Genomic DNA, 23,044 nt, shown 5'->3' with positions numbered 1-23,044 from the left:
CATTCCTTTACTGTAATGTATTAAATCATGCCAATTCCAGCTTAATAAAGTTGAAGAATAAATAGCAAACAAAGTGAAATAAGATGTTTAATGCTGTCAGAACTACAAATTTCAAGCTTTTATTGCATATGTTATGATACCAGTCAATGCTGAACGAAATTATGTGTGACATGCCCTAGATAGGCAAGACTGACTCAAAATGACAGTGACTTAAAATGCGCAGACATACAAATCTTTCTGTATTTATGTTATGAACAAGTATGGAATCAAGGTGTCATGTTTTTTCCCCCAAATACAGGCAAGGCCTTAAGAACATTAGCTTATTTAGAGAGCTGCATGGTCAGGGCATCTATAAGCTCCTGTTTCTTGGTTCCTGTTGTACGTATTCCAAACTGCTTGCATGCATCTTTTAGCATAGGAACTGTCAGTTTGCCCAAGGTGCCCTTTGCGACATGGTTTTTCAGCTCTTCCTCAGATATCTCAAGTTTGGGCTTCTTTTCAGCACCACCACCACCAGATTCAGCTGTGCAAAAGGATGAGACAATTCAAGTCAAGATTCTTTCAAGGTTTCTGAAAGTAGTGGCACTGTTACTAAAAACAAAAAGGCCAGTCTCTGGAAGTTAGCATACAGAAATAATACAGTCATTTTTAATGCATGCTGCTCTGTCTCCCACAGTGTTATATTTTATTAGGCATGTTATCAAAAGGACAAAAAAAGAATAAAACCCAATTTTTCTCCATTCAATATAACTATACAGTATAAAATAGTATTGTTAAAATATTTTATTTTATTATTATTTAAATTAATTTAACCAATAAAGAAATATATAGCTATTGCAATAATACTATTATACTGTAAAATTAAAAAAGCATTTCATAATTTTTATTTTTTTTTTATTTTACAGAATATTTATTTATTTTACTAATATTTATGGCTGTCTTGCTTCCTTTCCTTTCAAACATTAAACTAAATAGCTTTAAGAGACCTTCAAACCTACACTACCAGTCAAAAGTTTTTGAAAGGTAAGATTTTTAATATTTTTAAAAGAAGTCTCTTCTGCTCACCAATGCTTCATTTATTTGTTCCAAAATACAGCAAAAACAGTAATATTGTGAAATAATTTTCTATTTGAATATATTTTAAAATGCAGTTTATTTCTGTGATGGCAAAGCTGAATTTTCAGCATCATTACTCCAGTCTTCAGTGTCACATGATCCTTCAAAAATCATTCTAATATGCTGATCTGCTGCTCAAGAAACATTATTATTATCAATGATGAAAACAGTTGTGTTGAAATATAAAGCTTTTGCAACATTATAAATGTCTATACTGTCACTTTTGATCAGTTTAATGCATCCTTGCTGAATAAAAGTATTAATTTCTTTCCAAAAAAACAAACAAACAAAAAACTCTTACCGACCCCAAACTATTGTGATGTTACAAAAGCTTTCTATTCCATATATGCTGTTCTTTTGAACTTTCTATTCATCAAATAATCCTGAAAGAAAAATTGTACACAACTGTTTTCAACATTGATTGTAAATATTTCTTGAGCAGCAAATCAGCATATTAGAATGTAGCATCTGAAGCAGACATACAATTATTCATTAAATTTAATGAATAATCCAGAAACTCTCCCTCACAAGGCCTGTTAATTCCATCCCCCACAACTGCAACACAGAGACAGGATAGGTGTCCTGTTCCTATTTTATTGCTGTCAGGAATGTGCAGAGAAGACTCTGACTTCATTCTTTCTGAGCAGGACAAATAAACCCTCTTAATCCTATATACTCTATATATAACCACATGAGAAATGTATAAACGTGTATCCAATGTTCCCCCTCTCATGAGTTTCCTTTTATAGGCTTTATTCTATGTATTAATTGTCTCTTTTGAACTATTTTGGTTTTAATGTTTCAAAGTTGCAAATTTACAGTTAACTAAAATAACATGGGTAGCATGTTTGGTATCTACGGACTCCAACTTTAGTTTCCTATTTGGTAATTTATGTTACATGTTACTAACTCTGTGACACATTAGTATTATAAGAATCTAGAAGGTTCTTCTCTCAAACATCATGAGCTGCTCACATTTAAATGGACACAGTGCTGCACTTCAGTGGCCAGTTATTGGTCAGCTGCGCAGAATCACCATTTCATTTACTCGCCAACACAGATTTGTTAAAGGGTTACTTCACCCAAAAATGAAAATTCTGTAATTTATTACTTACCCTCATGTCGTTTCACACCCATAACACCTTCGTTAATCTTCGGAATACAAATTAAAATATTTTAGTTGAAATCCGATTGCTCCGTGAGGCCTCCATAGGGAACAATGTCACTTCCTCTGTCAAGATCCCTTAATGTACTAAAAACATATTTAAATCAGTTCATGTGAGTACAGTGGTTCAATATTAATATTATAAAGTGACGAGAATACTTTTGGTGCGGCAAAAAAACGAAATAACGACTTATTTAGTGATGGCCGATTTCAAAACACTGCTTCAGAAAGCATCGGAGCATTGTGAATCTGTGTGTCGAATCTGCTGTTCGGAACGCCAAAGTCACGTGATTTCAGCAGTTTGGCGGTTTGACCTGCGATCCGATTCATGATTCGATACACGGATTAATTTATGCTCCGAATCTTCCTGAAGCAGTGTTTTGAAATCGGTCATCACTAAATAAGTCGTTATTTTGTTTTTTTGCTGCACCAAAAGTATTCTCGTCGCTTTATAATATTAATATTGAGCCACTGTACTCACATGAACTGATTTAAATATATTTTTAGTACCTTTATGGATCTTGACAGAGGAAGTGACATTGCTCCCTATGGAGGCTTCACGGAGCCATCGGATTTCAACTAAAATATCTTAATTTGTGTTCCAAAGATTAACAAAGGTGTTACGGGTGTGAAGCGACATGAGGGTAAGTAATACATAATACAATAACAGAATTTTCATTTTTGGGTGAACTAACCCTTTAATTGTTGACCCTAGCTGAGATTCTAGGTGTGTTCTGCACACAGCTGATCAATGGTGTCACTAGCTCATGCAGTGCTGTCGCAAGCAAAACTATATATGCAAGAAATAAATGTATTTGAAAACAGCATTTTTTCAATGGATCAAACTTTTTAGGTTGAAAAATATGTAAACCGTATCAAAAAAAAAAAAAAAAAAATCACATCCCTCATTAATGCTTTACATCAATATAAAATCATCTGAAATCTCACCAGGTTTGCGTTTAGCTGCAGGCTTCCCTTCTGGGTTATAATCAGGAGGATAGACTAAATCTTTGAACTCCTGAACCAGTGGGCCAAGACGATCATCCATCATATTTACCTTGGGCACTGAGAGAGCATAAAGAGTATGAGAATGTTGTTGGATAAAATTATAAAAATGATCCATTTAAAACACATCAGAACACAAGAAATACTTGTCAGATCCTCAATGGGCTCAGGTGCGAGCATATCAAGAGCCAAAGCCTCCAGATTCCTGTAGTGCTGTTGCAGCATTGGGTTTTCAAATGAATCACTCCTGTAAATAAATAACACTTGCAGTACAAATCAGCTAAAACTCCATGAAAAATGCAATTACAGCATGCATGACTAGTTGAAAACCACACACCTGTATTTAAAGCGGAGCTTATGCACAATCTCTTTCATCTTGTCCACCTGCTCATCGGAGGCTGTGGGACCCTCGTGAGCATCCACAGTGCGGATGTCATCAGCAAAGGGAAGAAATATCACATGGAAGCCTAAAATATAGAATCCCACAATTTGATATTACTATTTGATATATATAAAAAATCAATATATAGTTTAATGTAACGTTCAGTGTAAATCAGAGATGGCCAACTTTGGTCCTGAAGGACCACAGTCCTGCAGAGTTTAGCTCCAACCCTAATGAAACACACCTGAACAAGCTAATCAATGTCTTCAGGATTACCTGAAAGTTACAGACAGATAAGTTTTTTATCAGGGTTGGAACTAAGCTCTGCAGGACAGTGGCCCTCCAGGAGCAAAGTTGCCCATTCCTGGTGTAAATGAACATATCTGACAGTCTTGACTGCAGATACCTGGAGGTGTTGCCTGGGTTTGACTCTGATCCAGTTCCTCTCTTTGGGGCACTAGTGCTACAAACCTAGGTGGAGTGTTACGACGAGGGATGTATCTGCACAATGCAAATACATTTTTTTCACTGCACTTCAGAAGTAGAGCTGTAAACATACAGGAGCTCCCTATAATAAACAAAACAAAAATAAGGAACGGCACATCTGCTTTTCAAAATATGAAAATAAACTGTTAAGAAAATATATGGGTTGAACTGAAAGAGGTGCTTAGACATCAACAAATGAAGACCTGCCTGCTATCTGCTCCTCCTCAGGGTATATGAAGAGTGCAGGTCGTAAATGATGGTGCAGTTTGAGGCGGTCCATGGGCTTAAATCCAATCAGGACCAAACTTGGATCATCAAACTTCTTAATCTCATCCACCTCATCCTTTTCCATCACAATCTGTTTCTTCCCATAAACCTTCATTGTCAAGTAGTAAGTTAATTTGTATGATAAGAAAATATAATAACTTTTAAGTAAAAGGGTCACATACAGCAAATAAAACTTATATAGCTTTGTTATTGATTTTGATTCAAAGTGACATCTTGTTATGGGGTTAGAATTGTTGCATTATTCCAAATAAACAGATTTCTGCCTGGCATTCATTTGTGAATAGCTTTCTGTGCAATTGCTGCATTTGTAGATCCCCACATGCATTTGTGGATTTTGAAACATTTCTCGTGTCAAAACATGCAGACAAATCCACAAATAAGTGGACTCCACCCATCATCTACTTAAGCCAATCAGATAACCATTTGCGCAGACCAATCATTGCACACTCTCACTCCAACCAATCACGATTTGCTTTACAATTAGGCGGTCTTGCCCTGAAATGACTTTGCTCATTCATCTGCATTGGCTCCAATAGGAATTATAAGGCCCATAAAATTGGTACAGTAAAAGATGTTTAAAATTTGGATTTCATTAGACAGTGTATCAAGCCAAACCACAGTATTGTATTTTATGAGCCTCTGAAAATGCCAGAGAAACAGCACTTTACATCTTTGTTATGGGAACAGTACACTACGGAAGCGTCACATTATTCAAGATAGAACAGAAAAAGCATCAATAAGAAGCTGAATAATGAATAACTGGATTCAGCCTTGTGATTAACATGCTACTTTGTGAAATTACTCAACAGCGTTTCGCACTTCTTCAGTCAAGCAGCTTTAATGACACACAAGCAGCTCCATGGATCTAACGATCTATAGAGCATTATAAATAGTATTTTTAAACATTAAAGGTGCCCTAGAATCAAAAATTTAACCTTGGCATAATTGAATAACAAGAGTTCAGTACATGGAAAAGACATACATTTCAAACATTGTTTCCTCATTCTTATATAAATCTCATTTGTTTAAAAGACCTCCGAAGAACAGGCAAATCTCAACATAACACCGACTGTTACGTAACAGTCGGGATCATTAATATGTACGCCCCCAATATTTGCATATGCCAGCCCATGATCGAGGCATTACACAAAGGCAGCTTTAAAGGGGCCGCAGCCTGAATCGGTGCATAGTTAATGATGCCCCAAAATAGGCAGTAAAAAAAATTTATTTAAAAAAATCTATTGGGTATTTTGAGCTGAAACTTCACAGACACATTCAGGGGACACCTTAGACTTATATTACATCTTGCGAACAAACGTTCTAGGGCACCTTTAAATACATGTATTACGATTCCCTTTTGTGTTTGTAGAGAAGATATAGGTGGGTTCTTTTTAAATGTGTGACAGGTTGTTGCATTCCAAAGAGAGATCATGCATTTGATAACATTTGGTATTACACAATAATATTATGTCCTATATTTCTCACCGCAGCTGTGCTTTAAAAGGCAAAAATCAGCCATTGTGCCATGTCTTACATCATGTCTACCTTGTGCAAGGCTGTCTATGGACACGTCAATGCGAATGTGCGTGCAGTCACAGTATCACTGATTATATAATATAATTGGTTGCTTTTGGCACAGTTGTGCCGCTTGTGTTCGGTGAAGAGGGTGTTACTGATCATGATGCTTGGGATCTGTGAATGATCATAATTTGTGTATAATCCTGGAAATATATAGAAGTCTTAAACTCCAATAATCAGGGTGTTTTAACCACACAAACAGCACTTCAGCTCAGTTTGAACAAAGCGCCCATATAATACAGTTCCTTTCAGGGGTGCAAAACGAATCTGTTCCTGCCCCCAGTGTAAAGCCAAACATGATTGGTTATAGCAAGAACGTGCTACAATTGTTCAGTACAATGTGGCTGTTATTTGATTGGCTTGAGTAAACGGTGGGCGGAGTCCACTTATTTGTGGATTTATCTACACATCTTGATGCTAGAAGTGTTAAAAACCTACAAATGCTAGCAGGGATCTACAAATCCACAGAAAGCGATTACTTTTGAATGTCAGGCAGAGTTGTGTTTGTGACATTAAAATGAAATTTGCAAATAAAATGTGTTTTTTTTGGTTAAATTTTATTAATTCTTGTGAAACTCTACATTTATTTGTGGCTCAATCTATTTATTTGTGAATCTGATTAATTTTAACGAATCTCTTTACATGTATTTGTGAATTTCAATCTATTTATTTGGAATAATGCAACAATTTGAACCCCATATCTAGTGCTTTACCTGTGCCCTCTTCATATCATTTGGCAAAAGTATGCCCCCATTGTGGGTGTGGAAGTAACGGGTTTTAGTGCGCACAGGTTCGTTAGTATCTCTGTAAAGTCTGACGGCAGGAGGTTTGGTGGCAGTCCTGGCCAACACATATACACCGACTGCCAGATTGACACCTTCTCCGAGCGAGAATGTTAACCTTGAAAACAAATAGGTGTAAATCAAAGAACTGTATTCTGGAGCCATTTTGTCCAAGAAACAATGTTGCATTTTTTCCAGTGTTTAAAAGGATTAAAATCACCATGAAATCAATTTATTTTCTGGAATAATACAGTGTTTATGATAAATTATTTATCTGTAAATGATTTTCAATCATTTAATCATCACAGCAATTAGCAAATGAGAATGATTCCAACGATCCAGTCAATTCTCAATGTACAAAATCAAATCCCACCTTTTTTTTTTCTCGTTTGAAAAGAATTTTTGTTTAGATGGGTCACAGTGGGAAAGAATTTGCAATTTGGATCGCAATTTTTCTATTTCATGCCGACTATAAATTGATTTTTTTCATGCCTGAAGCAAACTGTATTAAAATCCATTCACAAACACTACAGAAAAATATTAGCTGCTATACACATTTTCCTCTGCATGGACATGCAAAAAGCTCCAGCATCCCTGCATAAGACAAGTGGTTCAGAGAATGAATAGGCATGGTGCTGTGCATTTACCTGCTTTGAGCTCTTTTCTTCAACTCTTTAGCTCTGACCCTCTTCTTCAAGTCCTCGAGTTTCCTGCAGGGCTCAACCTGGACGCCAAGCTCACTTTCATCTTCTGGAGGGCTTACAATATCACAAAAGAACAGGGAAACATCGAACCCTTCAGGCTTTGTGAGGTGCATCAAGTCTATGACCACACCTGAGGAGCAAACAGAACACAGGCTATGCAACGTCCATCATTTGCCACTGAATCGGTGTCATTTTCCCATTCAATTCAGCCTACCTGTCTCTTTAAGGTCAGAAGCTTTTGTACGAGCCTGTCTGTCTTTAGCGGCGTCTCCTCCGTGAGGGTCATCCCTGCATGTGAAGATCATGAGGCGCTTGTGTGACAGTCGCAACTTGATGTCACTGTAAAGGTTGGAGCAGCACCATAGAGCCTCTCCGAGGGAAGTTTCCCCACTGCCCAGGGTCTTTTCAGCCAACTGAGCTCCTTTCTCACCCTGCAGTTTATCAATATCCTGTACACGCTGAGCTCCTGAGAAGGGAACAATGAGATAGAAACACCAACAAATACGCAATCTAAAAAGCATGAAGAGTGAGTTACCCACCAGGAGAATCCAAGTCGTGGTAAATGTAGACATGCTTGAAGGTGTTTCTGGGGTTCTTGCTCTGCTCAGTCCCATAGAACACCAAAGCGACCAGATCTTTGTCACTGCTTATGATCTTACTAGTGTACACACTGCGCACACACTAGATGCAAGTGAGAATAACGTCTATTAGAAATGCACAGGAATTAAATGCTGTGAAAACAAAAGATAATGAATAAACAGAGCTTGTTACAGTTAGACTTACCTGCATAGTCATGTCAAAATTTGATGGCTCTCCATCCTCACCCTTGATGAACATCTCTTTGGATGCATCAACCAAAAACACCAGGCTGTCACGGCCACTGATTTTGTAATCACCTATTAATTTAAAAGTTACAAAGAATTTATGTGTAATCACATCTTAATTTAATACATGAAAATTTAATGGAGGACAAGACGATATATTGACTCAATTAATGCAGTTAGCTGTGCTAACCTCCAGAGTCTTCCTCGTCCTGCTCAACTTCATCGTCTTCGTTTTGATAGTACTGTCCCCAGTCCGCCATTACTCTTTACTTTCTCTAAGAACCGTGTCAGTGTTGCTTTTTAAATAAAGCTGGGGGGAAAACTAAACAATTTTTCTTAAACTTAGGATCAGGCACTTTTCTCCTTTGAACAAGAGAACTTTGTATCCCTACCGCGCATGCATCCAGTGCGCCACAATTTGAGTGACAGCTCCACTAGCGTATCAGAGACGAGTATTGAACAGCAAGAACCAATGGCAAGACAAGAGCGAAGTGACTGGTTAATCCAAGCAAGAGGAAGTAAACAAACGTTTCTGAGAACGGCTTTAGCAGTTTAACAATTACTGTTTAAAGTGTTTATATACGTATTTACCATTTGTAATTGTACTCTGAAGGCAGAATAAAAAAATAAAAAAAACATTAAGGGGGTCATACTGGCCGTGAACGAATCGTTCTTTTCACTCGGATCTTTTCTATGAATGTTGGTTTCTATGAATGAGTCGGTTCTCAAAAAAAGGTCTCGCGAGTGAACCGACAAACTTTCCTTTCGAACTTGCCCGACTCGTGATAAGTGAGCATTTGAGGTGACTAGGGCAAAAACAAACGCAAATTAGGTAAATTACTGTATGGCTGCAACAAACTGAACTGGAGCTGATTTACAATACATCCCTTATTAATAAATGTGATCGAAAATCGACAATAAACAGACATATATGTTTTTACTGAAAAGTTTTAGAGCATTTATGCCATGACGGGATGTCACCCGTGGATGTCAACCCATCAGTTACTCACATACAAGTTTTTTCAAACTTGTATAAATTTCTTTGTTCTGTTGAACACAAAGGAAGATATTTTGAAGAATGTAGTAAACTGAACAGTTCTGGGGCAACATTGACCTCCATAGTATTTTTTTCTACTATGGAAGTCTATGGTTACAAACTTTCTTCAAAATATCTTCGTGTTCAACAGAACAAAGAAACAAGTTTGAAACAACTTGAGGGTGAGTAAATGAAGACAGAATTTTCATTTTTGCGTGAACTGTTCCTTTAATGATGTTGAAAAATGCTGTATCAGGTTTTTGAACCAGTTTATTTGAAACGAACTGTTCAAACGAACCGATTCGCGAAAATGACTAATTGATTCAGTGTTGGGCATGAACATCGTCATGCGTGTTTTAGTTTGCCATCTAGCGTTTTGGAGGATATTACTGATGTTTGGTAAGTTACTGTATCTGTGCTGCCATTGGTCAGTGCCCCCAATGAATAAGCACAAATTTGTCACAACCGGTACCAAAATATCTTGAGTCACTGCGACGAAGTAACCAGTGAACGCTGTGTCGGACCTGTTCATCATTTTCTTGAAATAATTTAAACCCTCAAAGAACGCGTCCTTGTGTGAATGTTTAATGCGATTATTGTGCCAGCAAAACAGTGAAGTCTGGTTTTTCGAGTTCAGTCGGAGCGAGGAAAAAGTTTCAGTTTGCTAGCAGTAGCATTTGGTTTTTGTTTGTAAACACAAGTTTGTCTAAAGTCGTAGCGATGGCTGATGGAAGTTCTTACAACGTGAATTTGTACATTTATGACCTGTCAAAGGGACTGGCCCGTCAGCTGAGTCCCATGATGTTAGGTGAGTTCTTCAGCTTGCCGGATAAAGTTGTTGTCGGGATGTTGGCGACGCTTCTAGAATAGAGCTCATGTTTCATGAGTTTTTTTTTTTTTTTTTTTTTTTTTTTTTTACAAAATATGATATTTTATACATTTTAGAGTAAATTTACTTTATTTAAATAACCTTGTCACTTTTGGAAATATGTAAAGAAATGACTGACAACAATTCTTCTTTATCTAAACTGACAGGAAAGCAAGTCGAAGGAATATGGTGAGTATTTTTAACCTTTTTGCAAAACTTTTTATCAGGCAGCAGAATTAGATATACATTGGGGTCCAAAGGTATGAGACCAACACTAGTGAAAATGCTTATGTTTTGCTTTTTTCTTCTAATTTAATGTTTAATGTATTGTTCTTTGATTACTTAATGAAGGCACACATCAGTAGTGGTTTATGGGGAAGAGTTTTTCTTTGGAGGAGGGGGCATCACAAGCTGCTATCCGGTAAGAAAAGATCAATGGATCTTTCTGCATTAAAACTAGTTTATTGCGTAAAATCAACATGGAATCAATCCTATAAACTATTTTTCTGTGCGCATCTTCTTTTTTCTTTTTTTAATTTGTTTCCTCATACATTTTAATCAAAACTTCCCCTCCCTCTTGCAATGTCATCTCTTCTTTTTTTCTAATGGCATGTCTTAGTCAGCATGAGGGTGAGACAACCTGTCGCTCACATGAGATCACAGCAGTTAGTAAATAGTAAACCACAATGATCCATCGATCCAATCAATTCCCAATGGACAAAATCAAATCCTTCCCTATATTTTTTTCTTGTTTGAGAATCCATTACACTCAGATATATCTCACAATAGGGAAGAAAAGACTATAAAAACTTCTGTTTCATGCTGGCTTAAAGATATCTTCAAGTTTAAGTCTACGTCAAGGTAATAGGGCCTAATGATTTATTGTAACCCATTATAATCATGAAATACTGTCATGTTTCAGGGTGGTACTATTCTAGGCATGCCCGATTCCACAGTGGACCTTGGAAACACAGAAGTTCCCCGGGACCTCTTTCTGGAATATCTGTCTTCGCTCAGGGAGTCTACTTACAGGTCAGAATATTTTTGCATTTAACATTAAACTGCAATGATGGTTAATTTTTTTTTTTTTATCAGAATATTTTTCTAGTCAAATACTGAGAGACAAAATATTGCAGACGTTGCTCTCATTATTTTTTCTACACCCTTTTACACATGATAATCTGTACTTCCTCCTTTTCTGTCCACAGCCCTGAAAAATACCACATTTTTGAACACAACTGCAACACCTTCAGTTCTGAGGTTGCACAGTTTTTAACAGGAAGAAAGATTCCCTCATACATCACTGAGCTCCCATCCGAGGTGCTCGCTACGTAAGTTTGCCCTTACAACTTTGCAATCAAATATGTCATTGATATTAGTGGTAGTATTAATAATAACTGGCTTGATATCTGGCATAATTTCTTTTCCATAGACCTTTTGGACAAGCACTCCGTCCTTTTCTAGATTCGGTCACTATCACTCCATCGGGGAACATGGGCATGAATGGATATGGCCAGAGGTAGATCTGGCTTCATCTAAGAATGTATTATTACAACAGTCATAAAGAGTCACACAGTGCCTTTCCAGATAAGAGAATTGTGTAAACAAAAATAGCTTTTATATCAAAGCAGGTCTTCTAGTTTTTCTGCTCAGTGCCTTTTCATAAAGTGATAACTTTTCAGTCTGTTGACCTTTTTAATGTTTCCTTCAGTGATCTGTGATGCATACAGATGGACCAATTAGTCTGTATAGTTGAATTTCCAGTACAGAATTTACAGCTCCACTGGCACACAAACTGCCCCTGTGGAATAGGAAATGTAAACCAAACCTAAAAATATTTTTTATAAAACTACAAGTAATATAAAGTAATATATAAATCGATTAAATGTGCCAAAGCAAATTGTGGCAGGATTACCCTCATCGGTCTGCAGGTGTCTCTGTCCTACCTCAACATGATCTATTACTTCAGATACTTTGAGAGTAATACAGGATGAGAATAAGGTTCCTTATTCTTAAAAAATAAGCTGTTATGATTGATACTTATTTGAAGAGTTGAATGTTCCTCTTTATTTAGAGTCCCTTATTTATGTGTAAAACAAGGACTATTCATTCTCATTTACTCTTAATAGAGGCCATAATGTGCAGTACTCATTTTCAGTCTAACTCAGTCAGTCTTTCAATACATGTTACAGTCAGTTACTTCATTTGTACTTTGCTGATTATTGATACTTACTGTGTTGCAAGTTGTTATCTAAACCTTACCTTTACTCTGAACAGTTAACCTTTATATCAATCGTATAATGTCTTGAATGTATTATACACTGCACTCAAGATGGTTTATGGAGATCAATGTTATAGGAAGCACAAAAATGTGCAGGTATCACTAGCAATGGACCCATTGGTGGAGTTGTTGTATTTCTTGACTCCTGTCATTAAAAAAATAAAACTCTGGTTGTGATAAGATTGTAATATAGTAGGAATTTCACTAAATAAATTAATTTTTCAAAAGTCCATAGGATCAGTGTAATCATAACAAACACATTACAGTGCCACAAGCGATTTAATCTAAATTTTTAATATGTGTGCACAATTTCTAACATTGATATTTTATATATGATAAACATTTGTAGTAAAAATGTCCACAGTATGATTAATTTAATTAAGTTCAGGTTATGCTGCCTGACGTATCTGTGCTACTGTTGTTCTGTAAATACTATTTAGAGCTCTTAATTCCTTTCTGCCTCAAACCACATTCATGTATTTACAGTACGTGTGTTTAATATCACTGTGTCCCTGCTTGAAAAACATAAAAACATTATGAAAATATAAAAAAAGTGGTGGTTTTGTTTTTAATTGTCAGGTTGCATGACTTTAGTAAAACATATTGTGCTAAATGCATGTAAGTTTTCAGGTGTAAATGTTACCATGGTCATCTAAAAGTATTCTGTATGATTGATTGAATTTAAAATCTATTTAACTTGCTTTAAAGGTGCTACAGAGGATCTTTTCGTCGACTGAGAATCCAAAGACTGTTAGTGAGTTTTTGAAATGAGCGCATGCGTAAGAACAGCCCCCCTCCTTCACAGCTCATTTCGAGGGAACGCCTCCCAAAACTTGCACGAGTATTGGAACACGAGTGTTTTCCACCGGCATTCGCTGTGTCGTGTTTTTTGGATTCATTATGTCGGACTCACCGCAGGTAACTCATAATCTGCAGTTGTTTCTCCTGTCTCCGGACAAAAACATTGCATGCGGCGCCTGTGGAGTGTGGAAAGTTACTGGAGAGCGCAGTCACGCTCGTCTCTCACAAGGAACGTCACGGCAGTGATTGACAAGCCAGAGGGCCAATCGTTTACGCGATGATCACCTAAACGATTGGCTGATGTTTTTTATGCCCTACCTCGTGCACAGATGATGTATATTAATATTATTCCTTTCAGTGCACCTAATAAATAGTCTTTTATCAGTTAGAAAAGACAGTTTCAAGTAATATTGCAAAAATGTATAAAACAAAACATCCTCTTTAGCACCTTTAAGCAACAGTGTTTCAGATAAATGTTACTATTCACTTAAAAACTTTACATGCAGAGACCCGTACTGTAACAGTCTGTACTTTTTTAATGTTGCATTTGAATTGCATCATCTTGCTCACATCCTCATCATCTTCTTAAAGGTTCTTTATACATAGTGAAAATATGCTGATGACAGGTTAACTGAGGCAGTCTTTAAAAATACAGAAAGAGTGCTTTGTACTCTATATCCATTCATTTGCTTAAAGTTTTCCAGCTTTGTCGTTTTGAATTTGAGTCTTGTAAATCCACTAAATCAGATACAGAGTCTCATTTCTATGTCATTTATGGTTGGCATTCACATTGCAGTTTTCTTTTGGTAGCTGTCCACTCACACATTCCCTGACATTTATATGATTTCATGGGCCATGCCACTAATTAACCACTACAGCTTTTCAGGACGTGATCCTCTCATCCAATATTACTGTCACAAGCAGATAAAAAGATTTTACATCTAATCATGGGTAATGTACTTTCAGAACCATTAAAATTAGAGGGCAGAAGGGCATGAGAGAGCGTGAGACTGACTCCATTGCTCATAAGATAGAGACATTTTAGAACGTGTTTGTAGCATACAAAAATACATGTATAAAACATAATCCTTAAAATGTACAGTAGGTGGTATTAAACATAATCTGACTGTTGATGTCTTCATCTGCAGCTCGGGCTGTAGTTTACATTGAAAAATAATCTGTTGTGCAAAAAAAAGTGTTTTAATATAGTTGCATGTACTGTTAGGTAAGGCTGGAGTGACAGAATTTTTTTTAGTGCATTATTCAGACACTGGTGCACAATCAACCACAAAAACGAAAGAAAGAAAGAAAAGAAAGAAAGAAAGAAAGAAAGAAAGAAAGAAAGAAAGAAAGAAAGAAAGAAAGAAAGAGCCTATGCTGACCATTTAATAAGAAATAAAACAGAAGGATTTGCACAGCTAAGGGATTAGTTCACTTTTAAATGAAAATTACCCCAAGCTTTACTCACCCTCAAGCCTTCCTAGGTGTATATGACTTTCTTCTTTCTGATGAACACAATCAGAGATATATTAATAAATATCCTGACGCATCTGAGCTTTATAATGGCAGTAAATGGAACCAAAAAGTATGAGCAGAAGAAAGTGTCTCCATCCACATCCATCATAAACACATTCCACACGACTCCAGGGGGTTAATAAAGGCTTTCTGAAGTGAAGTGATGCGTTTGTGTAAAAAAAACATATTTAACAAGTTATGAAGTAAAATATCGAGCTTCCGCCACACCATCTCCGTGTTCAACGTACGAAGAAAAGAATGAACTCAAGCAAGGTAAATTGCAATATTTTGCCACAATTACAGGTGGATTATATCAACCCAATTAAAAGTCTGATGTTTTACAAGGTGTTTTTGACATAAGTGTTAGCAATACAATTTTAATTGATCATAATTCTACATGAAAAGTAAATTAGAGAATGATGTAGTTAGGCCAGATTTAATAGTAACCCGTTTATTACTTCTCTTCTCCTATAACTGATTTCTTGTTGCATCCCTGCATCAATTGGAAGAGATGTTTAGTAATATAAATGTATAAATGAAGTTCCAAGTGCCCAACCAAATGGAGCATTAATCAACATAATGAGGAGTTCAAACAAAACCATTTTAGGAAATCATCAATTTAAGAAGTCAGCTTATCTGATGTTCTCTCAAAATGTTCAGTTGTATTAACAATTCAGCTTTCAAGATGATTTTGTAAAATGAGTGAATGGAACTAAGGAAATCCTTTTGAAAATTCCTGTGAAAATCCTATTAAGAATTGCCCTGCCTCAAAAATTTGGCAGTTTGCCCTGCCTCAAAAACAAAGGCATAGTATGCTAATAGTACAGATTACTAAATTTATACAATTAAATTAAGATATAAAGTTAACCCTTAAATGCATACCTCGGGTCTTTAGTGTCATTCACTATCCTCCTCCTTGTTCATTTTTCAAAGTTAGACATCAACCTTCTTGGTATTCCTTAATCAATTCATTATAAAAAATATAACAAGAAAAAAATCATAAAATTATAAAAGAATGCCTATTTTTGTATTCATTTTTTGTAAAAAATTGTATAGGGTCACTAATGACCCGACGTGTGTATGAGTGTACGTATATTTTTTTCTGCACAACAATAATTGAATCCTAGATGACGGTGAAGTGCAATTCACCTTTATTCCACAAGGTGGCAATGTCTGATACACAATGCTGAATTGACGACTCATTCAGACAGAAAATGAAATAAACATGACATGAAATGGCTCAGCAATTTACTGCAGAACAAGTACTGAACGCAATCAAATATGACTGTAACTGTTATTGGATGAATCTGGTAAAGCTGTCAGCGATCAAAATATTGGTTTTGAAGATGTTGAAAATTATATAGTTTTGAGAATACGTTTGAGATCGCGAATAGGCTCATATTTGTAACCTCAAACATAAAACTAGCCCATTATTTGCTGAATTTACTGGGAAATGAGGGCTGGCGAGGACAGTGATGATGGCATAAAACATCTGCTCAAACCGAGCCCTTTCAAGCTCCAAAAAGTAGCAAAATATGATTTATTTTATTCTTCTGTAATTGTTGCTCTAATATCAGAGGAGTTTGATATTATCGCGACAGGTAGAGATCCTTCCGTGTTAGATATAGATCCGGGTCGATAAAGACCTGAATATGTAAGAATGATTGGCGAAACAGTCATGCATTTAAGGGTTAAAGCTGCAGTCTGTAAGTTTTGCCTCTTTGTCGCCATCTCTGTCCAAAACATGCAATTGCATTTATTTGTGGAATTATCCTCTATGTAGGTTGTACATCGACACGACTCCTCAGCGCGGATGAATCTAATCTTTGCTATCAGTCACCGCAACGGTGATACTGTACTTCAGAATCACAGATTCTACGTCTTGGAAGTATGACCAAAAAAATAAGAATTTTCACAGGAGAATGTCATCTGAACAAGCAAGTAACAAATCTGCCACTTTTGTTCTGACCAACTGAGAAAAAAAGCATTACAATAAATCACGCTACCAATGATGATTAATTCTAACGATCGCTTAGCTCATATTACATCAAACTGTGCAAAATATTATTATTGTTATACTTTGTTCTCAAATTGTTAACAACATCAACATTGCGTAACTATGTGTATTTAATGTGTATTTATATGTATTAAATTTCAATTTCTGTCTAATCTCTAATTGTCAATTTGTCATTCCATACAATCCGCCATCAAAACGATAAGTTTAATTATTCCAGCTGCTGTGAGAAAAGACTGTAAATGATCAACAGAAACCCACCAGTACCACCTGAAATAGAAAACTTTATTAAAGCTTACCTTTGTGAATCGGGCTAAGGTAATCTTGACGTATTTATCTATAGTAACTTGTCTGTAAAATCTCAGTAAGTTGTAGAATTTTTTTTTTATTATTATATTATTATGGCTCATTAGCTGTTTTACCCATTTAGTATAAGACTGTTATAAAACTGGTTATCGATCAAAATAAAAAATAAACAGGAATACAATTTTTAGGCCTTTTAAATGGCTAATAAGAGTTTTTAAATATCCAAATAGAGATTAAGTGTGGTAACAGTAGAAGAGTTTTTACTCTGCTGAAATAGTTGACCAAGGAAGTCTTGCTGTTTAAGCCAGTTAAATGAGTTAAAGCCAGGTGGAAACTCCAGCTTACCACTTTAAAACACCAGCTTCTAAAGGGCCTGAATGTTCTAAATAATGAGCTAATCAAGAGTTTTTCTTTCTTCATTTTCATTATTCATGGCACTTTTCTCTGAACGAGACTGAGGCAAACAGAGCTATGCTAGAGGGATTGCTCTTGGCTCTGGGAAGTTTCTTACGGGACTCTCGCCTTTCTAAAATCGGGAATTTTACTTGGTTGCCAATAACATGCTGGTAATTTAGTATTGGACTTAATGCATATGGGGCATATAGATCTTGTTTGCGTCTAATTCATTTGCATCTGAGATCAACTCAGTGTGAGTACATTTTTGAGGAGTTATTGTTTTATTCTGTATTTTGCTCTGCTCCACCAGCGAGAATAGTTACAATCAAGCCCAAAATCAGCCATTGCATGTCTATTAATATTTATTTATAAAATATTTTGTAGGCCCTATAGTGTCATTTTTCAGATCCTTTCACAAAACATATGATGAAAAATCATATGTGGAGTGCAAATAATAAAAAAAAAAATACCATTTTTATTTATCTTTTTATTAAATTATGTATTTTTGCTTTTTTTTTAAATACAGTACTCTGTTTGCACCACTTGAGGAAGTAAAAGAGTGTTTGGTAAGTTAGAGAGGATAAAAAGTAAAAAAAAGAAAGTTCAAGATCTCACTACTGCAATGATGAGCCGTTGTACAACTGAATTTAGAGAGATGATGAAATAGACAATTCAATCAAATTCAGTCCCACCCGTCTAATGTGCTTAAGATGTACATATTTCTGACTGGGAGATAAAAAATGACTCAACGGTTTTCTTCAAAAGTTTGAAAACCTTTAAACCTTAAAACCTTTGTGCTGCTTTAATCTAGTTCTTAAACAGCGGGAGAAAAGAAGAGGCCCCTGGCATAGAAATCCCCCGTGTCTTCAATATATTCATTCCACTGGATATTTTAAACATTATCTGCTTTCAGGCCAAGGCTAAAATAAATTTGCTGATGCAAGTGCATCAGTTGTGAAACTAATCCTGTAGTTTACTTTAATCATCCTGTTTGTGAACCAATACCAAGATTTTAGACCCATCATAGGTTAAAAGAAATTACACCTCTAGCTTGCAAGGAAGGAGTGACTAAATCATGTTATTGAAATCCTGGGATGAGTGGCAGGTTTTCTCAATGGATCCAGGTGCTTCTAAACCAATTTACAATAATAAAGAACTGAGCACTGAGGAGTGACTGGCTATTTGCATCTCTTTTCACTTGGTAAAGGTCAAGTTTGACAGATAGTCTACTGAGACCTCAAACAGAGCTGACTGTTTATGAGACATTAAAACACACCAGAGATTTTATAGCCATGAAAGGGCATATGACTGGTTAAGTTATCAAAAATTATTTTTCTTTCTTTCTTTCTTTCTTTCTTTCTTTCTTTCTTTCTTTCTTTCTTTCTTTCTTTCTTTCTTTCTTTCTTTCTTTCTTTCTTTCTTTCTTTCTTTCTCTCTGGGACAAATACCTTAAAGTACATTACAAAACACACGTCAATCCCACTACCTAATATGCTCTATGTGGGCATATTAGGATATTCTTCCACATAGTTATGTTTTTGCTCACTTTGTTTCTCACTTCTCTTTGTCTAATCTATATGACATTGCTTAGTTCTGTATTTTGCTGTTTCATTTTTTGTTAAACATATTACCTACATCGCAGCCACTATTCTTATGCTATTTTTTTGCTTATGAAAAATAAAAATAAAAGCTTGTTTTTCATGAGCAGATATGTAAGTGTGTGTACTGTATATATATGTATATATATATATATATATATATATATGAAAAATAAAAATAAAAGCTTGTTTTTCATGAGCAGATATGTAAGTGTGTGTACTGTATATATATATATATGTATATATATATATATATATATATACACTAAACTTGAATTCCAGAAAAGTTGGGACGCGATTTCATTTCAAATTTCATGCCTGCCACAGGTCTCAAAAAAGTTGGCACTGGGGGAAACAAATGGCTGAAAAAACAAGAAATTTTGAAAAGATTCAGCTGGGAGAACATCTAGCAACTAATTCAGTTAAATGATATCAGGTCTGTAACATGATTAGCTATAAAAAGGATATCTTAGAGAGGCAGAGTCTCTCAGAATTAAAGATGGGCATAGGCTCTCCAATCTGTGAAAGTGTGTGTAAAAAGATTGTGAAAAACAATGTTCCTCAACGTCATATTGCAAAGGCTTTGCAAATCTCATCATCTACAGTGCATAACATCATCAAAAGATTCAGAGAAACTGGAGAAATCTCTGTGCGTGAGGGACAAGGCCGAAGACCTTTATTGGATGCCCGTGGTCTTCGGGCCCTCAGACGACACTGCATCACTCATCGGCATGATTGTGTCAATGACATTACTAAATGGACCCAAGAATACTTCCAGAAACCACTGTCAGTAAACACAATCCACCGTGCCATCTGCAGATGCCAACTAAAGCTCTATCATGCAAAAAGGATGCCATATATGAACATGGTCCAGAAGTGTCGTCGCCAAGGCTCATTTAAAATGGCCTGTTTCAAAGTGAAAAAGTGTTCTATGTAGGGATGCACCGATACCAGTATCAGTATTGAGCCCGATACCAAGCTCATGTACTTGTACTCGTAAAAATACCCCCGATACCAAAGACCGATATCTCACGTGACGTAACTGACAGAATTGTCAGTGCACAGAGACACCGGTGGCAAGAGCAGAAAAAATGTCAGCCTCAGGGGTGTGGAAATACTTTGAAATTAATGTTGACAACCGACACATTGCGAACTGCATGCAAATCGCGCTGAATGGCACAGACCAGAAGTGTTCTCTCTCACTCTCTCTTTCTTGCACACGATCCCAGTTCTCAAACTTTACTCCTGACACAATGCAGTCAGGCAAGTACCGTTCTCCTGGCAACCGCGAAACCTAGACTCGTCCATCGAATTGCCAGACAGAGAAGCGTGATTCGTCACTCCAGAGAACACATCTCCACTGCTCTAGAGTCCAGTGGCGGCGTGCTTTACACCACTGCATCCGATGCTTTGCATTGCAATAAAAAATGGTGATGTAAAGCTTGGATGCAGCTGCTCGGCCATGAAAACCCATTCCATGAAGCTCTTTACACACTGTTCTTGAGCTAATCTGAAGGCCACACTAAGTTTGGAGGTCTGTAGCTATTGACTCTGCAGAAAGTTGGCGACTTCTGTGCACTGTGCGCCTCAGCACGTGCTGACCCCACTCTGTGATTCAAACACTTCGTGGCTAAATTTCTCCAATTACTTCTACTTTGTTATGATACCACTAACAGTTGACCGTGGAATATTTAGTAGTGAGGAAATTTCACGAATGGACTTCTTGCACCTGTTGCCATAGAAGTGATAGGAACACCTGAATTCAATGATTTGGAGGGGTGTCCCAATACTTTTGGCGATATAGTGTAATATATATATATTTACACTGAACAAAATTATAAACGCAACACTTTTGTTTTTGCCCCAATTTTCCATGAGCTGAACTCAAAGATCGAAGACTCTTTCTATGTACACAAAAGGCCTATTTCTGGTATGTGTAAGTGTTGTAGAGACGTGGCGTATACAGAAATCCACAATAATTGGGTATTTATTCAATAATGAAGGAGCAGACAAACAACCATACACATCAAACTAACATTTAGAACGGACAGGGAGTGCTAGGAGCGAGTCCAACTTAAAGGGAGTGCTAATGACAATGAACAGGTGCAGGGGATCCAGGAAAGGTGGGAAGCTGATGAGGGAAGTGCCAACAGGTGTGCAAACAAGGAGGATACTGGGAACTGGGGTCCGAGAAGGCGTGACTGTGACAATTTCTCTCAAATATTGTTCACAAATCTGTCTAAATCTGTGTTAGTGAGCACTTCTCCTTTGCCGAGATAATCCATCAACCTCACAGGTGTGGCATATCAAGATGCTGATTAGACAGCATGATTATTGTACAGGTGTGCCTTAGGCTGGCCACAATAAAAGGCCTCTCTAAAATGTGCAGTTTTATCACACAGCACAATGCCACAGATGTCGCAAGTTTTGAGGAAGTGTGCAATTGGCATGCTAATTGCAGGAATGTCCACCAGATCTGTTGCCCGTGAATTGAATGTTCAATTCTCTACCATAAGCCCTCTCCAAAGGCGTTTCAGAGAATTTGGCAGTACATCCAACCGGCCTCACAACCGCAGACCACGTGTAACCACACCAGCCCAGGACCTCCACATCCAGCATCTTCACCTGCAAGATCGTCTGAGACTAGCCACCCAGACAGCTGCTGCAACAATCGGTTTGCATAACCAAAGAATTTCTGCACAAACTGTCAGAAACCGTCTCAGGGAAGTTCATCTGCATGCTCGTCATCCTCATCAGGGTCTCAACCTGACTGCAGTTCGTTATCGTAACCAACTTGAGTGGGCAAATGCTAACATTTGATGGTGTCTGGCACTTTGGAGAGGTGTTCTCTTCACGGATGAATCCCGGTTTTCACTGTACATGGTAGATGGCAGACAGTGTGTATGGCGTTGTGTGGGTGAGCAGTTTGCTGATGTCAACGTTGTGGATCGAGTGGCCCATGGTGGCAGTGGTGTTATGGTATGGTAGGCTTATGTTATGGACAACGAACACAGGTGCATTTTATTGATGGCATTTTGAATCCACAGAGATACCGTGATGAGATCCTGAGGCCCATTGTTGTGCCATTCATCCACGACCATCACCTCATGTTGCAGCATGATAATGCACGGCCCCATGTTGCAAGGATCTGTACACAATTCCTGGAAGCTGAAAACATCCCAGTTCTTATATGGCCAGCATACTCATTTGTGGTGCTCTGGATCGGCATACAGACAGCATTTTCCAGTTCCTGCCAATATCCAGCAACTTCGCACAGCCATTGAAGATGAGTGGACCAACATTCCACAGGCCACAGTCAACAACCTGATCAACTCTATGCGAAGGAAATGTGTTGCACTGCATGAGGCAAATGGTGGTCACACCAGATACTGACTCTTTTTTGGGCCCCCGAAATACAGTAAAACTGCACATTTTAGAGTGGCCTTTTATTGTGGCCAACCGAAGGCATACCTGTGCAATAATCATGCTGTCTAATCAGCATCTTGATATGCTACACCTGTGAGGTGGATGGATTATCTTGGCAAAGGAGAAGTGCTCACTAACACAGATTTAGACAGATTTGTGAACAATATTTTAGAGAAATAGGCCTTTTGTGTACATAGAAAAAGTCTTAAAAATTAAAAATGGGGGCAAAAACAAAAATGTTGCGTTTATAATTTTGTTCAGTATATATACTGAACAAAATACTTAGATGTCACGGTAAAATCACAGAGATTAACAGACAAGATCCAAGTGCAGCATATTTATTGTAGGGTCATCCAAAATCATCATCCAAAACACAGGTAAGGGTCAAACTCCACAGTAACAGTCCATAAAACAGAAAGCCAGAAGTACAAGGTGCATGTAACACAAATTAACAAACCAACAACCAAGGACAG

General features: G+C 37.0%; 2 protein-coding genes across 2 annotated transcripts; one reads left to right on the top strand and one right to left on the bottom strand.

Moving 5' to 3' along the window:
• Positions 1-99: 99 nt before the first annotated feature.
• Positions 100-9,025, bottom strand: xrcc6 (X-ray repair complementing defective repair in Chinese hamster cells 6). The gene is made up of 12 exons (XM_067369380.1): positions 8,521-9,025; positions 8,290-8,402; positions 8,046-8,187; positions 7,721-7,972; positions 7,450-7,636; positions 6,734-6,920; positions 4,358-4,530; positions 4,075-4,232; positions 3,624-3,753; positions 3,433-3,533; positions 3,230-3,346; positions 100-523 (listed from the first exon to the last, which is right to left on the bottom strand). The coding sequence occupies exons 1-12, from the start codon at positions 8,588-8,590 to the stop codon at positions 321-323; spliced, it is 1,833 nt and encodes a 610-aa protein (XP_067225481.1). The 5' UTR covers positions 8,591-9,025; the 3' UTR covers positions 100-320.
• Positions 9,026-9,511: 486 nt separating this feature from the next.
• desi1b (desumoylating isopeptidase 1b) lies at positions 9,512-13,050 on the top strand. Its single transcript, XM_067369381.1, has 6 exons — positions 9,512-10,174; positions 10,402-10,423; positions 10,586-10,655; positions 11,157-11,266; positions 11,443-11,565; positions 11,667-13,050. The coding sequence occupies exons 1-6, from the start codon at positions 10,087-10,089 to the stop codon at positions 11,755-11,757; spliced, it is 504 nt and encodes a 167-aa protein (XP_067225482.1). The 5' UTR covers positions 9,512-10,086; the 3' UTR covers positions 11,758-13,050.
• Positions 13,051-23,044: the final 9,994 nt, after the last annotated feature.

This window comes from Chanodichthys erythropterus, chromosome 19 (genome assembly GCF_024489055.1).
Source record: "Chanodichthys erythropterus isolate Z2021 chromosome 19, ASM2448905v1, whole genome shotgun sequence".
In the NCBI taxonomy this organism is placed as follows: domain Eukaryota; kingdom Metazoa; phylum Chordata; class Actinopteri; order Cypriniformes; family Xenocyprididae; genus Chanodichthys; species Chanodichthys erythropterus.
This window is presented reverse-complemented; position numbering and strand designations above follow the sequence as displayed.

Coding starts and splice junctions, on each gene's coding strand:
- desi1b (XM_067369381.1), top strand. CDS start 10,087: ATGGCTGATGGAAGTTCTTACAACGTGAATTTGTACATTTATGACCTG. Junction 10,175..10,401: donor GCTGAGTCCCATGATGTTAG/GTGAGTTCTTCA, acceptor CTAAACTGACAG/GAAAGCAAGTCGAAGGAATA. Junction 11,566..11,666: donor CCATCCGAGGTGCTCGCTAC/GTAAGTTTGCCC, acceptor TCTTTTCCATAG/ACCTTTTGGACAAGCACTCC.
- xrcc6 (XM_067369380.1), bottom strand. CDS start 8,590: ATGGCGGACTGGGGACAGTACTATCAAAACGAAGACGATGAAGTTGAG. Junction 8,403..8,520: donor GGACGAGGAAGACTCTGGAG/GTTAGCACAGCT, acceptor TTAAATTAATAG/GTGATTACAAAATCAGTGGC. Junction 3,754..4,074: donor AACCCAGGCAACACCTCCAG/GTATCTGCAGTC, acceptor TCTATATTTTAG/GCTTCCATGTGATATTTCTT.